We start from the raw sequence: 18,662 nt of genomic DNA on the forward strand, positions 1-18,662 counted from the left end.
GGTGTTTTTCTTAAGTTCTGCGGGATGAAACATTAAATAGCTGAAAATGTCGGGTACAATAATAAGGACAAAACCACATTCCCCATCCAACTCGATTTCAGCAGCTCCTTTAACAGGCTGAACTTTAGCTTTTTTTATACGCATGATGTACTTGGTCAATTTTTTAAGCATATGCAAAGTATTATGCGAAGCCTAAGAAATTGTTGTGAAGTTTTCATGTTTTGTGAGCAGTTTTTCCTTTTTATTCTTTATGTCTGAATTAACCAGTATGTAGTTAGATTTAAGTTGTAATGAAAAGCCCTTGCAGGCTAAAAGATTTCGGCTTCTTGTTGGTGTGTAATTTTGTTCCCTATACCTTTCAAGGTTGCCAGTAGCCTGTTTTTTACAGAACTTCTACAATGTTGTTCTCATCGTAAATCTTTAAAGTCTTAAAATTATATCAGAATTAGGGTCTCCCTAAGTGTACAAAAAGTAATCTGTGAAAATTGATACTTTAACAATACAGCACTACACTTAACATTCAAAAGAAAGAAACGAAGACGTTTTAGCATATCAATTTATTAAATATCATTGCTCGTGGTGCAGCGATATTTCAGAAATGTTTTATTATACCTGCGACATGGCTTAAATCGTTATGAAGTTTAAGATATCTAAGATTTGATCCTACAAGTTTAACAACAAAAAGAAATAGAAGTAGATGAAAGAAACAAAAAAGTTATGACTACGTTCATCGGTTTAAAATTAACAAAAGAGACCAAATCTAAAATGCGATTCTCTGGTATTAATACTTTATCGTAACTTCGGTTAAACAGAAACACAGGAAACAGGCATTATTAACATTGGACTGGGCGCTTAGTACAGGTAAATTGTGTCACCAATGCGTTTAGGCGTAATACCCTTTTCAAATGATGATATTTTCATCTTAATATGTGAAAACATAGACACAATGAAGAGAATATCTTAAACGTTGATAGAGTTGAAATTTAGACAATTAAATAATTATACTAACCCAACCAAATATTTCTCTTCGCTTCAAAAACTTCGCTTTGCAGATTGGTGAACAAGCTGGCGTATAATCAATATGGCGTCCTTAAATTCGGTCCCTCAAATGACTCGTATCTTAACCCCTTGAGTTAGGTTTAGTTGAACAAAATCCGCCTCATCAAAAACATAACTGGGAAACGAAAATTTGAAAGGGTATCTAGCATAGAAACATAACATTTACAAGCCTCTGTTATATTTTTAAAATGCTTCTTAGAAAGAGCATATAATTTTCTGCAAAACTAAATCTACTTTGGACAACTTTTTTATATACTCTCTTCCGCTAATTATAATTTTATAAGAGAGTCTGTTGATCCATAGGGACAAGCCTATTCTCAATAGAAATATTACGTCTATGCTATTATTTTTATTTTCTGATAATTGACTTCACCCTTGGGATAAGTTTTGATCGTACCATACGATCGTACTTGTTTACTTGAACGTCGTAAAGTGTAGTGATTATAATAATTTCTCAAAGCTAAAATTGAGGTTCAAAGACCCTGCGAAATGCGTGATAATTCATAGAAATCATCTTATTTTCGACATGATTTTAAAATGAAATTCGCGCTATTTAATTTCGCTTTGAAATGCACGAGTTAATTTTTAAAATACATTAGAAACAAAAATTTTCGGACGGAAAAAACTTTCGTGCTCTTTTTTGTCCAAAAATTTTTCCGTTCGAAATTTGTGTCTGCCGAAAGTTTTTTTATCTGAAAATTTTGGTTTTTCTAATTTTTCTAATTTTTAAAAAACAGTCCAGTGCATAGAAATTATATATAGGTTAATCAGAAAATCAATAAAAACTGCATTATTAAATGCATTATATTATTTTTTCGTTATTTTCACATTTGGCTTAGGCTCTATCTATAAAGTTGAATCTTGAAGACCTTTTTTAGATCTTGATGGACTATATGCACACTTTTAGCCTTCTTTTTGTGTCATTTTTCGTAATCATTACTTTTGAAATTTGGTTAAAATTCGTTCAAAAGACTTACCCATACATTTGTTGACTTTACAAATCTTGTCCGAATATTTTTCCGCTGAAATAAAAAATTGTGTCCGAAAGTTTTTCCGCCGAAGTTTTTCCCCCGAAACATTTTCCGCCGAAAATTTTAGTTATGTAATCACGATGTTTGTTTTTTGCAGAATTTTAAATCTAAAAATTAATTTAATTTTTTAAAACACGAGTTGACAGTACAAAGCAACACAAATTTTTTGTTCGGGCTCACTTTAGATCGTTATCAAGTTCGCATGAAAATAAACCGTCAATGGACGTACATAGTGAGAAGACTTTTCTGTTTAGCTATAAACGTTGTTGTGTTATACTCAGTGGTCTCGTAATATTAAAGCTTACCTCCCACTTGAAAACAAATTGATTTCATATGAAAGAGCTTGAAAAGTTGTCTAGGAATCTTTTTTATTTTTTCAAAAAATCTTTATTGGTTCTCAAGATTTTTTTCTTAAAAGTTCCAATAATTACGCATGACAAGTGAGGTGTTGTATTTAACGATTATACCAACATATGATGATGTACATATGTTTTAGGTTGATATTTGAATTTACAATTATCATTGATAACAGTAATTAGCATCAGGGAGACGATGTCATAATTTCGCATAATTAGTGGAACTTCCCAGAAATCAACTTGTTATTAAGTGAGAGATAAGCTTCAAGAATTCCCAATGTATTGGTTGTAAGTGAAATTGACAATTTGCACGCCGCGTGTTACTATTTTTAGTAAACGTGGGAATAATTTTTCACAAGAATATTTTTTATTAAATCAAAAAGAAAACATTTGTTAAAAGTCAAGAGGGGAAAGAATGTTGGAAGTAGTATTAATAGTAGTAACGTGATTTTTGACGTGCAATTTGGATATCGTTACATTAATGTATATAATTCTCATTTCACCACCTTACAACCCACCTCCGATAAAAATCAAACATTATAGCTTACTTTTGACATGAAAAAGCGTAGAATGATGTTTCACAAAGCCACAAAAGACATGATGCTAGCGTTAACAACTCAGGTAAGGTGTTTATGATGTGGAAAATTAATGCTGTTTTTTTTTAAAGTCTTTCAGATGCAATGACGATGATGATTATTTTGTGTTTACTAAAAAATTTGGGCTGAAACATGTTTTTCTGGTAAAATCTTAGCCTGGACGCTGTTATGAGTAATATCACATTCAGCAACTCCAAAAGTACTGAGACTAAAGTATGTTGTAATGCTAATAATTTTCTTCGCTTGAAATATTTGTGCTTATTAAAAGTGCTAAACATATATAACATATCACAATTTATACAATATACATTTAAACATATTTACCATAAATATATAACAGTCAATTCCAGTAAACGGAATAATCGGTTTCGGCAAGGTCCTTGGTTTCGGTAATACCTAAAAGAATAAATTATCGTGAGAACAAATTTTCGCTAGGATTAAATTTTGCGAACTTAACTCCTCTCTCGATTCATACCGTTTTTCAAAAGCTTTTACGAAAGAAGCGTGAATTTGAAGACTGCTAAAGTTGAAATCGTTTCTTGAAAAAAAAACTAACAGAAAGTAATTTTCGCGAAACTTAGAAAAGCTCATGAAAATCGCGAAAATTTATTCCCACTAAAAGTAACATTATTTAAGAACAGCAGTCATTTCAATGTTATTACATTTGTCTCGAAATCCCCGTGTTTCGATTTCGATAGATAATGCAAAACAGTTGCGTGAATACAATCAGATATTTGTAACAGTAAGAGCGGCGAGTCGCCTGGTGGTCTTATTGACATACTTCTTTTTTTCCAAGTTTCTGATATCTTTTTTTTGCTTTAGATTTCTACGTTGTACATTGATTTCGTAAGCTGCTAGCACCGCGATCAAAATAAAATTTTACTCTTTCAGTATTATGTTTCGCAATCAGTCCGTATGCACAGGCTAGCTTGCTAGTACTTTCCACACCAGCTCTACAGAATAATCCAACAAAGTAACCGAAATTTGAGAAAAACGGCAGTGGTGCCTATCTGCCAATATCATGAAACATCACTAAAAGATTTCGAACTATTTTTTTTTCCCTAATACATAGTGCATGGGGCAGAGATTGCCTTAAACGACCTTCAAACGAATATTTATTTCCATAGACCTAACGATGATTATTTTAGACTTAGTAAGTCGTAACAGCGGAACACATTATGTTTAGAGGGCGGATTGTGTAAAGTTAGGTTTAATTAAAACAAAGCATTAATCATTTTTGGTCAGGGAGTCGGATTTGCTACTGATAAAAGTGGGAACTATACAAGAAATTGAATGCATCACGACCGTCATAAAGATTACAAAAATCGTAAGAAAGTGAGTGAAGAGAAGCGTGACTTTGAAAACAAAGAAAGATTGATTGATAAAAGGAAAGTGTTTGGTGAACGTAATGTCATTACACATCCGTCACCAATCTCGCCTATTTGCTGTTGTAGAAAAAATGATTCAAGTGTACTGGTGCGTTGGGTCTCTATACGCAACACTAGAGTACCCTGATGAAACTGCAACACCTGGTATTTATAATGTTAAAGAAATTGGCAATTCAACTAATGTCAGTGCATGAGGAAGTTGGCTTTGATGAATTTGATGCTGTTGGCTCTAAAAATCCTTCCCCAAGTCCATCGAGTTCTTATCACTTATTGATCACCCTTCAACAAAGTGAAAGAAACAGTGTTACAAAGCTTCCTTGTAATGTTATATTTGTCAACAGGGAGAGTATTTACGAGGACATACTAGAAAGTTTTAATAACAAAAAAAATGGATGGTTAGAAAGTTATTGTGGGGAAGTAGTATGAAGGGATATGCATTTACCTAGCGCCTTTTCCGGACAGTTTATCAAAAGTTTGTGGGGAGAAATGAGACAAGTACAATGTTTTTTATGTTACGATATGTAAAGCGATGTTATGTCAGCACATATATATAAGTATAAGTGACTAGCAGTTACTTTTCTCATTCCTTAACGATGTGCCATACAAAGAAAAAGATAACGACACCAACAAAAAAATGTTGTGCGATAAAAATTCAGTATACCAAACAAGGTAAAAATTTGTTCAACAGCAGAAACTTGCTTTAAAGTATTGACATTACCACATAGATATAACTCCTTTACTCATATGCAAGACAACTGATTGAAAAAGACTAAAATTTTTGACTGATGAGAAACTATAGACGAATTCCGTTGTTTACATTTTCCGCGGTAAGCTCTTTCAGCTTTGGCATTTGCGTAGCAGGAAAAAAAATGGGGGCGCTAGGTGAAGCAAAGTCCATTTCATTCCCAGGACATTGTTGAAAATACTTTCTAATAATTGTGATACCTGTTCACTTATGTTTTGTTACTATCTCGCTTGCGAGGATAGTATTGGATGGTCAATTGCAACGTCGTCAACGAGCTTTTTTTACACAATTTTTTTTTAGAAAAACTGCCTTCGGGTGGATACGAACCCGAGACCTTGAGTATAATATTTAATTTGATGCCTTTAATATTAATCATTTGTAAACCCGGTTTGACAGCTGGCAAAATACTAATTTTTTTTAGAATTTTTTTTGCAAAATGATTCCTCTCAACGAAATAAAGTTGTGTTGTGACTTTCAAGTTCTAAGAATAAGGATTTTAAAAGAATTTTTAAGCGGTCCTTTCGAAAAATGGCCAAAGGCTCTCAGAGGTATGGGACCTAAAACTTTCACATGCAGGTGTCTAAAAGATAAATATAAAAAGTCAGTAAGTATCATAACCTTGCATCATATCTCTCACGCCAGGAACAGCTGTAAATCAATTTACAATCCTGGCCAAAATTGTTGATAAAATTTCCAATGCAACATAAGCTTATAAGATAAACAAAGATGCAAGCCCCCCTCTCCCCCCATTTCAATGTTGAAGCCAATGGCTGGCTGTGGGTTGAGTGGCCAACTGCATTTTTCAAACTTTGACAATGTGACAATGACTTCAACATTGAAATGGGGGAGAGGGGGACTGGAAACTAGCTACTATTCTATAAGTGAAAACCTGCACTGTTTTAGTATACACATACCACAATTTTGCTGGCTAGTTTATGTCAACAAAACAGAGAATCTCTACACATGGGACGACAGAAACAGAAATAATGATAATAAAGATAATAAATCCACATGTGTTTGGCCTTTTCTCAACCAATTTTGGCCAGGATTGTAGGTTTATGAAATGACCCCAGTTAGTATTTAAAATAAATTGTTGCAGTGATGGACTTTCTCTTAGGAGACGCACAACAATTTCTCAAAAAATTCAAGTTCTATGATCGATAAACTTGTGATGTATGTAGCCCAGCTCCATTATTGCTATGCACGAAACCGCCGTTTGGTCTGATATGATTTCAGGAACAACAGTCGATTCAGTAGGCAAAAAGGACTTTAAAATAAGTGGTAGGTTGTATGTGTTAGAAGTGTTATGTTGTACGGTAGTGATAGACCATTGAACGTTTTGCTCTGTGGAAAGTTCCTCTTGACAAGGCGGAAATCTTCAAGCCTTAAGGCTTCTTGTTATTTTTTAAATTGTTTCTGTAGTTAGTCTTTGTCTCCATCAAAAGGTTTTTCTCTATTTTTCTCTAATTTTATCTCTATTTTTTTAATTTTTTTTCTATATTTCTTTTATATATTTTCTATATTTTTCTATATTTTTTATATTTTTTCCATATTTTTCTATATATTCTTTATATCTTTTCTATATTTTTCTGTTTTTTTCTATATTATTTAAAGAAAAGAAAGAAGCTGACACAGCAAAATTTTGAGAGAATGCGATGTTGTAGCAGTGAAATTACCAGAGAGGTTAACTTTAATTTATGACCCTGTCTGACACATGCCGAAATGCCTGAAATAGTATATTTGACGTGACACAAACTTAGCAGTTCGATGATCATTTTTTAGCACCATTTTTTAGTCAAAAACGAAGCAGTTCTTTGATTTCTGTCGGCGCTACGCGGAATCTTTAAAACCGTCTAATGGAGATAAACAGCACAGAAGATGCTTCATTTTAATCTCTAGCAATCTAATGACCAATCTGAACATAGATAATCTGATCCTCACGGATTCTTCGTGTGGCCAGAACATTTCATGGCCAAATAACAGCCATTTATATTCTGTTAGTCACCCTGCTAATCTGGTTGGTCATATCTGACTGTATTATTGCAGCTACCTAATGTAAAACGGAGCTTAGTACTGTTTTTAAATCCGTGTATTTTACCAGTTAAAAATTATTTTATACCTATCTCACCTTTTGGTGCTGACTTGTCCCTTTAACTATAGACTAGTTGGATCTTCTTTTTAATTGGTGCTGACATGCCCCTTTTTTTTTAGTTTAATCAGATCCATGTAGCTTATGTCCTAATTTGCATAATTTTCCATTAGAGGACTGGACACCCAAATCATCCCTTTCAAGGAAAAAAGGAACTAAAAATAACATCCAAACGACACATTGTGTGGCTACTTCTATCAGATTTAAAAAAAAGAAGAATGGAAGTAACATTTCAACTTTGTTGTTGTTCTTATTTTCAGCCATTACAATCTCTATTTTTCTTATTGTTTAACCTCACAAAGTAATGTAAACTTCAACATAATTAACAGACAGGAAAAATACTAATTTTATTTTAGCTGTCGCTAACTTTTATATGCGCTCCATTTAGTACCAGATACCTTTGTCGAATTATGCAGCATATAAACATCACTCTGTTTTTATACAGATCATTATTGTGAAAGAATTTGATTTTTACGGCAAAGAGATATGTATCCGACTAATGTTCCGCCTTTTCTTTAGAAACTCATTAATGGAAGAGTAAGATAGGCGACAAACCAATTTACTGCGACCAAATATTTGCCTCGTTTTGAACACTTGCAACTTTGTTTTTCTTTCACGTTGCCAATCAGAAAAACCCTTTTTTCCACAATGTTTCAAGAGAATTTTTTTTTGCTCAGCCAGCTAAAACTAGTAAGTAAACACCCGGACTGATTTTATATGAACACGATTATAAAGGACTTTATGAACATTGGTCGATTTGAATTGAAGGTTTTCTCTTGTAAACTCTTGTATGAGAACGAGAATTCTAAGATTCTAAAAGTCTAGTTAACTAGGCTAACGGCCGCCATGGTAACAAGGATACTCGTGCATATTATCGCAATCAACTCGAAGATATATACTCAGATGATGTCCTGGGGACGAAGTTATATACTATTTTACAAAGCAAGGTGCCCACACAGGTAAAGCTATGTTATGTACATAAAGAATTCTAACTACTTTAGGTATCTGTTTATTAATCCTAACTTGATTTTATCTTACTAAGCACTGCTAGGCTTAGTGACCATTGTAGTCCCCAGTGCTCTTTGCATTCATAACTCTCGGAACGAAAGCTGGAGCGTTCATTCTTTGTTATGTCTTAACGTTAGGGTAGTGTTTATTTACGTTGTGAGTAATGCCAGCACATTAATCTTTTCAATCATCCTCTAAGATTACAGAGATGACGTCTCAACGAAACATGTGCGTCCTAATAGGGATAAACGTCACGGTTTAATATTTAATATTTCAATCTTTTACAACTTATTTATTGTGAAATACTAAGGTGGTGAAATACTAAACGCATGATGTTGTCACTGCGTGCTAACGATTGTTCCCTCTCGTGTGTATATACGAGAAATTATTGTGCAGATGGAAGAGGTAAGTTTTTGTTGTTGATAGGAATATTAAAATTATTTTTATAGCTGCTGACTCTTAAAGTACCAATAAGCGTCCTCTATATTCTCCTGATTGTTAAGTTGTCAATTTTTTTCCAACCCTTGTCACGCTAATTTCAACCTGTTGGATCCCGGGAAAAGAATTACGATCAGACTGAATATTAAGTTTTCTTTCTCAAACATAAGGTTTCAACTATTATCTAGTTCATGTGAGGGAGGCTCTCCACCAGAGAGATCTGACACACTCCCCCTTGAACAAAAGTGTTCAACAAGTACTACGTTAAGATACATAAAAACTAAAGAGTATATACAATGTCAGGTTTGCCCCAGAATACGTCGTATAAGAATGCTATTGTCTGCTGCAATCCTTCTGGGGCGGTCCGTTGCAGTGTCATCGGCTATAACTGTCATATCGCTGTCCATAATTTTCATACTTCTTGTTTCTCCTCGTAACTCACAGATTCAACGCTCTTTACCTCTAAGGGATACAATTTTTCAATTGGTCGCTTCATATAGTTAATGACTTTGGTATACGGCGTAAACACTTTAACTATAGCTGCACCGACGTTATTGTCCCTGCTCGTAATAAGGTACGTCACCTTTCTCATACGCCAATTGATGCGCTTCTTATCAGAATGAATAATGACTATTTCTCCAAGCTCAACAGAACGACTGTGACTTGGTCCTTGTGCGTGAAACTCTCTCAGATTGGTTATGTATTCATTACAGAATCGATTCCAAAAATGCTCTTTTAAGATCTTTATGTACATCATTCGTTTTGAAAGTTTTGCCTTGCTATCAAGTTCGTCCGCATCTCCAGACTGAACACAAGGCCTGCATATGTTGCGACCATGCATTAAATGTGATGGAGTGAGCACCTCTTCGATGTCATCGTTATAGACGTATGTTAAAGGTCTACAGTTAAGAAGGCTTTCAACTTCGCATAGCACCGTTTAAAGTTCTTCATAAGATATACTACTTCGAAACAAGGCCTTTGTTAATGACCTTTTAACAGATTGAACCAAACGTTCCCAAAATCCGCCCCACCATGGGGCTGCTTCAACTATATATTCCCATTTTACGTTTAATTTAGATAACTCTTCACTTAACCTAAGTTCTTCGTTTTTAAAGCACGTTGCGTTGTCGGAAATCATTAACGTAGGTATGCCGCGTCTGGCTATAAATCGTTTTAAAGTTCGTATAAACGACGAGGCTGACTGATCGGGTACTACATCCAGATGGACTGCACGAGTAACAGCGCAGGTAAATAGTGCAACATGTACCGGAAACATTGCACTTTGATCTTCGTTAAATATAGGTTTGACCATGAGTGGTCCCAAGTAATCCACTCCTGTAGATTGAAATGGATAGCTTGCAGAAACACGAAAGGGGGGTAAGTTGGCAGATTCTGTAGACTTTTTACAGTAAACACATTTGTTTACAATAGCACGTACATATTTTCGACATTGCAGAATCCAATATTTTTCTCGAATGCGACAAAGCGTGTGTTTCACACCTGCATGAAAGGTTTGTTGGTGGACTCTTCGTATAATTAACGTTGATAGGTACGAGTCAACAGGCAACAAGATGGGATATTTAGAGTCGTAAGGCAAGTTGGCATGCAGGAGTCGTCCTTTGCAGCGGATGATGTCATCTTTGTCAATAAAAAGCCCAAGAGTATTATTTAACTGATTTAAACGGCTTGTTAAGTCCTTTTGACATGTTTTAACCCACAAAAGTTCTGCATGTTCGAGATCTTCAGTTGACAACAAGGTTTGTTTCGATACGTTACCATTAATTCGAGATTTTAGACAATCAATAAATTTAATCACGTAAGCTGTAACGCGCAAAAGTTTGTGCATTGAGCTGAATCGTTCGACGTCAAATATTCGTCGTAGGTTTACAGATGTGGAGTTGACCCGTCCATGCTGCTGTTTCCGAGGGTTTCTTTCAGCGTTATATTGCTGAGCAAAAAGAGTCGAAGAAGGGGATGTGGAAGCAAAACCTGCGTTAGGGACCATCGCACAACAGCGCTCGCGCGCCATGAGTTCCTCTTTAAAGCAGTTCATTAAGTCGCCTATTTTCCATGTTCCCTGCGGCATTTTACGAGTAATATCAAGTTTAAAATCACCTAGTAGTTTATTCATTACAATAGAAATTAAGACTGGACCATACGCCTTGGATTCAACGTCAAGAGACTGAAGATTACGGGTATGCACTTCTATCAAATCAAAAATTGTGCACAATTCTGTCGTATCACAACTTTTAGCAGGTGCGATATTGAGGAGCGCATCCATGTGAGCACTGATAATAGTTTGAGTATCGCCAAATCTTTCCTTTAGAATTTTTACAGCCACCTTGTAATTGTCAGTTGTAAGCGCCAATCCTTGAAGGCTCAAACTAGCGCTTCCTTCAAGCAGTCCTTTTAAGTAATTAAATCTCGAAATATCATCAAGCATTTCGTTTGAGTGTATAGCGCTCTCAAATCCGTCCCAAAATGACTGGAAGCTTAAATTTTCTCATCTATTTTCATTTTCTATTTTCTCATCCAGATCCTTAAGAATGTTCATCTTTTCGTTAAGAATTTTCTCATTTGTCAAAAGTTCTTGTTCTAAGTTATGAAATGTGTCTGTCGTTACGTTTTGCTGCAAAATAGCATGTGTTTAAGAAAGACATTTTTTAGCGACTACTCTGTGCATAACAAGTGATCTTTTCCATGTTTTAATTTGTTCTTCCATCTTTGTGAAGGTTGTGAAAAAAAATTTATCCGGTAAAAAATGTCCAAGTAAGAAAAGTAAAACCACGAATAACTAAACACGTGTTTGTAAAATATAAATCAACAACAATAAACTTTGGTAAAATCTCCAATCAACAAGAATAATCTTCTGTTTAATTTTAATCACTAAGATTTCCTATATAATTATGAACTAGATTTTCTAAAAATTTCCCGGGTCGCGGCACCATTTGTTGGATCCCGGGAAAAGAATTACGATCAGACTGAATATTAAGTTTTCTTTCTCAAACATAAGGTTTCAACTATTATCTAGTTCACTACACACAAAATATATCCAAAGTGAGGGAGGCTCTCCACCAGAGAGATCTGACACAACCCCTTCCAAATTTATTGATTCATTAATACATCGAAACCACTGTTGCCAGCCTCGTCGGCGACGAATTCTCACATATAAAAAAGGCAAAAATCCCTGGGGACGAGGGTTAACTTTTGCCTGTCGTCAAAGCTTGACGAAAAGAGTCAAAAACAGTTTTGCATTGCGATTACATTTCACATAACAGAATAAAGCAACCATAAAAGGCTTCACATTGGATGATATATTATATCTATTTTTTATATTTCTCACCTCTCTTCTCTGAGTAAAGGAGTTATTTATAACGTCACGACCTGGACATATTCATCCTTTAGCGTAAACTACATTTTAAATGGATTTGAATCACAAACTCTCGAAAGGGATGTTGTTGTGTAACACAACTCCAATATGATGAAAGACAATTCTTATCTTCAATGTTAAAATATGGATTTCTAATTTAAATTCACTAATTTACAAAAAAATTTTTTTTGGCTGATGTTGTATTGTTTAAGTGGCTAATATGTAGTTTATCACGAACACACAATTTTCTTACTGTTGAAACCACGTGGGATCAATGTTGACAAGGTGACCAAGAAAGGTGACATTAAAATGGTAGCTATGCATCATTGCAATATAAACAGTCGTTTCAAAAACAAGATAATCGTTTAACTAATTAGATAGTAGCTATAGCAACCAATTATAGTGTAAACAGAATTAAAATGTTGACAATAATAGATCGGCCATATCACAGTTGCAATGTATGATGGTCATTCAAAAGGAACCAATCAGGTGCGAAATATAAAGGAGAGAAGAAAAAGCAGAATTTAACTATTTTGTTGAGAAAACTTCAAAGTTGAATATCTTGTACCATGTTGTTAGGGTAACTTAAGCTTTTAATATTTTATCACAAACTTTCTTTGGTCCAATAAAACTATCCTTATGTAGTGGTAGCGCATTCGGCTTCTAATCGGAAGGTTTCAAGTTCAAGTCCCCCTCCCTGCACTTCCTGTTTCTTACTTATTTTTTTCTTCAAACAAGTAATTGTTAACTTTAATCACGAACACAATCAAACAATTTCTTTTTGGTTTTGGTTTTCAGTGTGTGTGGTAACTGGAGGTGACTATTCTATAGTAAAAGAGCGGATTGTTTTGTTGCTAAAACATTTTGTAACGTATGTTTGAATATAACGTATGTAACGACGCAAAGTATGGTATGCATTATGGGTTCAAAATATGTTATTTTTAGAATATTGTATTTTCTTTAGTAATAAATTAAATGTCGTTTATTTTATATTTCATTCGAAGTCTTCATCGATGCGAGGAATTTTAGTTCGACAGACAAACATTTTTTAAACATTTAAGCTTTCGAAATATTTTAAAACCAAGTAATGTTTTTGAAAAAAAAAATGTTTTTACAACTTTTTTGAAAGAAATGTTTTTACAACGTGTTCTTGAAAGAAATGTTCTTACAACCTTCTTGAAAGAAATGTTCTTACAACCTTCTTGAAAGAAATGTTCTTACAACCTTCTTGAAAGAAATGTTCTTACAACCTTCTTGAAAGAAATGTTCTTACAACGTGTTCTTGAAAGAAATGTTCTTACAACCTTCTTGAAAGAAATGTTCTTACAACCTTCTTGAAAGAAATGTTCTTACAACGTGTTCTTGAAAGAAATGTTCTTACAACGTGTTCTTGAAAGAAATGTTCTTACAACTTTCTTAAAAAAACCTCCTTACAACGTTCTTAAAAAAAATCTTCTCACAACGTTAAAATGTTTTGGCGGTATAAAATATTTATTCAAATTTTGGTTACTGATGGCTTAACGTGAGTACTTGCTTAAACATCTCATACGCCTCATTTCTATGAAGTTATATGCGGGACAATATTCGTGTATGGTTTTCATCGTGTCGTATCTTTCTTCTTGGTGAGGTTTTCTTTGACTTGTGATAGTTTTCATCGTGTCGTATATTTCGTCGTGGCGTATTACTCATGTTAGTGTGATCTCATGTTTCGTCGTGTCGTTTGTCACTTTGTTGGGTATTTCACTTTGTGGCGGAATAGTTATGTTTTTTTACACGGAATTACTAATTTCGTGAAGCATAAAAAAAAAGCATAAAAATACGCCACGAAGTGAAATACACCGCACAAAGTGAAATACGCCGCGACGAACACAAATACGACTAGACGAAACGTGAAATCACCCCACGAAGAAAGATACGACGCAACAAAAACCACACCACAAGAAAGATACGACACGACGAAAAGCATTTACGACGCGACGAAAACCATACACGAATATTGTCTATATTATAATGCCCATATACGTCTGTCCGTCCGTCCGTCTGTCTGTCACGCAAAATGATAGCTGCGACGGTCGAACCCGTGGATTTTTCCACGGGCTAACGACTAGTCCCATATATAACTACATACATTTCCAGGACAATATAGTGCTTCTTTTCAGCCCGTCCAAGTTCTCTAACGGACTTAATGATTCAGCTACGGATATAGTTTTTTTGTTGCTAGAGCGGGAAGAAGAGTGCTGGGAAATAGGGTACGAAGATATAGTGCAAATTGATAGATAAATTTTTGTAGCCAAAGTTGATATGCGGGACAAATGCTGTAGACCATAGTCACATAAACATATTGCTACAGTTTACCAACCAACGACCAAAGACCTTTGAACAAGATTCCAATTTGATTTTTCTCTCCTAATCCAAAATCTAATTGGTTTAGGATATTTTTCTTTCTTATCTTCTAGACATTTTAAAATAATCCAAAATTAAATTACTAATTTCAAAATTGTTTTCTTTCTGCATGAACCAAGTAAACAACTTTGAGTAAACTCGTTTAAAGTTTTTATACGAACTTTTAATTTGGAAAAGAGTTAGCCAATCTTGTCTGCATGGCCGGTTGATTTTACCGACCATCGTCAGGTCGAAGTTGAACAACCATAGTTCCAAGTCGGATTTCTACAGGGCGAATTGTGAATTCGAAGACGAATTTGCTACGAAATATCTTTTTATTCCAGCGAGTGAAAAAAAAAACATGGTAAAAAAAGCGGCGAATTTAAAATACTGGATGTAAACACGAAAAAAGCGTTAAAAACAAAACATTTTGAATTTTCTCCTGTAATAAAATTACCCAAAAATAAACACTAATAATTGTATTCTGATTGGTTAAAAGTTTACAGCACAATAATTCCAAAAAAGTAGGAACTGTTTCTATTTTTCGGCGAAGTGAAACCAAAACAAAAAAAGCTGCGCATGTTCAGATACAACTCTGCTCGTTGAAATCCGCCTTTACACGTTCCAAAAAAAGAAGGATGTCGAAAAAATAAAATTTCACACCACTAATATGTGTCATCCTTCAACTGAAACAACAACTTTGACTTGTTGAAAGACTTCATAGCTGTTCTTTGAAAACCTGTATTTGACATGCGCATGAATAGAACAGTGATTGCTTGTTGCTAGGGCGTTGGTTTAAAAAAATGTAAACAGAGAATTATTTCAGGTAAGATAAAAAAAGTTAAATTGGCGGTCGACTTGAAATCACACAAAAATGTAATCGATTACTTTGTATTTTGTTCCCAATGTGAAACAAGAGAATGTTTTACAAGAAGTTCCTTAGTTCCACTATAAAGCCTGTAACCGAGTTTGGTCTTGCATAGTTAGCTTGTTGGAGTTAATGATGTCATTAAACATTTTTCATAATATTCCGCGTCGTCCGTGCCAAGTATTCTTGGCAGAAGAAAAAACACGAAGTACTTTTCATTTCCGGAGATCAGACGAAATATGAAATTTTCGTTTGTTCGCAAACAAATTGTTACGGGGTTTAATCAATTAAACAGATAAAAACAGCTTTTTCATAGAAAAATATTTCTTTTGTGTTTTCTCAACAAAACAATTTATTTTTTTACATCGCTATTTGACTTTTTTTTTTTACGAACATATAACTACTTCGTTTTATCTACATTTTATAAATTATCATTTTTCTCTCCTTTCCGAAAAATATAAAATACACATGTAAAAAGGGAGAGAGAGGGGCCATGTTATATATAACAATATCTACAACTATATAAAATAGAATAACAAAAAGGGCAAAATATAATAGCTACATTTACATATGTACAATTAACTACTTATCTAACTTCACCCCGGAATTTCTCGATAAATCGACACAAAATGATAAAATCCTTTTCAAGTATCTGTTATGAGACGGGTGTTTTTTGGCGTATAAAAACATACGAAAACCTTACTAAATTTTTAAATTAGTTTAAAATGAAAATTAGTTCATAAATATCTTTGAGTTCACCATGGCCTCCAAACATTTGATGCTTGTGTAGATCGTGACTTATGTTTCTGTGCAACGTGCTCGGTACAATATGTAATTTGTTGTTTAGGTGTTGGTCGTAAAACTGTTCTAATTGCTACCGTTTCAGGGATAGTATTATATCCGCCATGTTCGTTATGATGAATATTAGGGAGAAGTGTATTCCGCGGTGTTACCATAGGAACAGCAACATGTCGGGACGATGGGTTAAATATAGTTGAAATACAAGATTTAGACGTTATGCCGCCCGTTGGACTGGGTATCGGACTTCTTGAAGTGTTAGAAAAAGTTGGACTTGGTGGAGGAGACGGAATTTTTTCTTCTGGTCGGCAGTTTAACGCAAGGTTAGACAGGATTCGACATTTCATTATATGGTCAATTCCTTCCATAGTCATGATGCTTTGGTACATCTCTTTCGTACATTCACTATATCCTGCTCTGTAGACAGACGAGTAGTCATCTGGAAAGAAAAGAGGAAAACGTTAAACATTATGCTAATATAACATAGGAGGAGTGCATGTCTTCTCCTATGGTGACAGAAAAAGCAGAGGAAAAGGAACTCAAATTTTCAAATAAATGGAGGAGATTAGGTTTCCACCATTGGTATTTATAGCATTAAAGGGGAGGATTTTTCGGGAGACTTCATAACAGCCTGTTTAGTTTACTTATAAACAAAACATGACGTAACAATGCATCCGTTGTGTTGAAAATCGCCTGGGAAAGTTAAAAACGTGTATTTGATTTGTCTTGTTGTGGAATGTTAACAGAATAGTCGTATTGTAAAAATTATAAAAGATAGGTCAATATAGGAAGTTTAGTGTGCTGCGCGAACTGTAAACTTTGATTAAATGAACTATTAACACGCACAGCATAACGGTATAGCTAACTACAAAGGAATCAGTGTTTTGTCTCCCACTCATGTGTATAAGCAAGAGGTCGTAAATTTACTCGTAACGGCTGTAAAATCCTTACCTTTTCGTTTATCGACACATTGCGATTTCAAAAATTGGACAGTCATATCCAGAATATCGACCTTCTCCATTTTTGCATATTTTGAAACCTGCATAAAAAAAAAGTTTATTACAATTTAGATTTTGTTCTTTGTTTTATCATTTCTTTTATTTCTGAGGCTTGTCCGAGGTTCATACAAAGATTTACCACCTGTGGGAACGCATGCGGTCGGACTGGTAATTTTATCGGCATGCTTTTGCAAATACGACAAGTTGCTCACATGGGGAAATAATTTGAACATGATTTTTCACGCCAGGCAGAAAAATTTGCACGTGTTGCCTAGGCGTGACAAAAAATCTCCCTCTTTATATGTGATTCCACGTGAGGGTGACTTTCACACCGAATAACCCTGAAGATGTTGTAAAAATTCTATAGACTGTAATTTCAAATTCTTTTGTAGTTTTAATTTTCCGCTTCACACTTTTTTTAATTACACAGTCAGCGAGAAAAATATTTTTTTTACAAAGGTGCTATTTTTTTATTATTACATTTTTTAAATACAATTTGATGCTTAAAAATGGCGGCTGATGATCACAAAGACACCATGTTAGAAAGATTGACTTAGTAAAAGGTATGCTTACATCCTTATTGAGTGACGAGAGGACCAAATTCTTTAAATCTGACAAACTATCATTTATTTTTGCTCTTCTTTTGCGTTCAAGCAGCGGCTTGTTGGCCTAAAATAAACAAAAAACAAAGATATTTACAAAAAAAATAAAAAAATATTTATACATATTCCAGGTATTTTTTTTTAAGGTAGCAGGAAAATACTTACTCTTCGCTTCTCTTTAAGAGGATGTCGTTCAACTAGTTCCATATTTTCCGTTTATCCAAAAAGAAAATTAAATTTTTATATGTTCGTTCTATGTCTTCACTCGTTGGCAGTGCCAGACTCTACTAACGGTAAATAAGCCAGCTATCTTTAAACCCGAAACGGTGAAGCAGGCGCGTGCCCACTAAAGTCAAGCCTATTGTTCTGTCGTGGGAAAGAATTTCCCATTTTAAACCATCATAGATAATAATCATTTATGATTTCATGTAACACCGTGAGAATGAACCATTCTGATTGGCTAATACGGATATCGGCGCGTGCAGCTCTGTTGTTTTATTATCATAACAATCAGTTATGCTGTGGGAACGCTTAAATGTGATTGGCCCGTCAAATTTAGCTTGTATTACGTTTGAAAAGATCACAGACATTGAGGACAATAGATCAAATTGTAGTACACAATGCATGATAATATTTTTGTCTAATCTGCTTCGCACAAATTTTCGAGTTTATTGTTTTATGTTTTTTCAAAAATGTTTTTGTTGTTATACATAAGCAAATAGGTTGTTGCTAAAAATGGATCAAGACTCATACAACCAAAACTTTTTTCACATCGTTAAAAGAGAAAGAACTCGCGTGTCGCAATGGATGCTAAGGGGTGTCTTGTTGCTTGTGAAAAAAAGTTTTTTAATACTTCCGGAGATGTGATGTATTG

At 34.4% G+C, this 18,662-nt stretch overlaps 1 protein-coding gene across 1 annotated transcript; it reads right to left on the minus strand.

Moving 5' to 3' along the window:
- Nucleotides 1–15,696: 15,696 nt before the first annotated feature.
- On the minus strand, nt 15,697–18,292 carry LOC130646213 (transcription factor HES-1-like). Its single transcript, XM_057452377.1, has 4 exons — nt 17,954–18,292; nt 17,760–17,855; nt 17,140–17,227; nt 15,697–16,627 (listed from the first exon to the last, which is right to left on the minus strand). The coding sequence occupies exons 1-4, from the start codon at nt 17,993–17,995 to the stop codon at nt 16,146–16,148; spliced, it is 708 nt and encodes a 235-aa protein (XP_057308360.1). The 5' UTR covers nt 17,996–18,292; the 3' UTR covers nt 15,697–16,145.
- Nucleotides 18,293–18,662: the final 370 nt, after the last annotated feature.

This window comes from Hydractinia symbiolongicarpus, chromosome 1 (genome assembly GCF_029227915.1).
Source record: "Hydractinia symbiolongicarpus strain clone_291-10 chromosome 1, HSymV2.1, whole genome shotgun sequence".
NCBI classification, from domain to species: Eukaryota; Metazoa; Cnidaria; class Hydrozoa; order Anthoathecata; family Hydractiniidae; genus Hydractinia; species Hydractinia symbiolongicarpus.

What these genes read in the sequence shown, in the direction of transcription:
- LOC130646213 (XM_057452377.1), bottom strand. Translation starts at nt 17,995, where the DNA reads ATGGAACTAGTTGAACGACATCCTCTTAAAGAGAAGCGAAGA. An exon ending in CTCTTAAAGAGAAGCGAAGA is followed by an intron (nt 17,856 to 17,953) that starts GTAAGTATTTTC and finishes TGTTTATTTTAG; the next exon opens with GCCAACAAGCCGCTGCTTGA. An exon ending in TCTCGTCACTCAATAAGGAT is followed by an intron (nt 17,228 to 17,759) that starts GTAAGCATACCT and finishes TTTTTTATGCAG; the next exon opens with GTTTCAAAATATGCAAAAAT.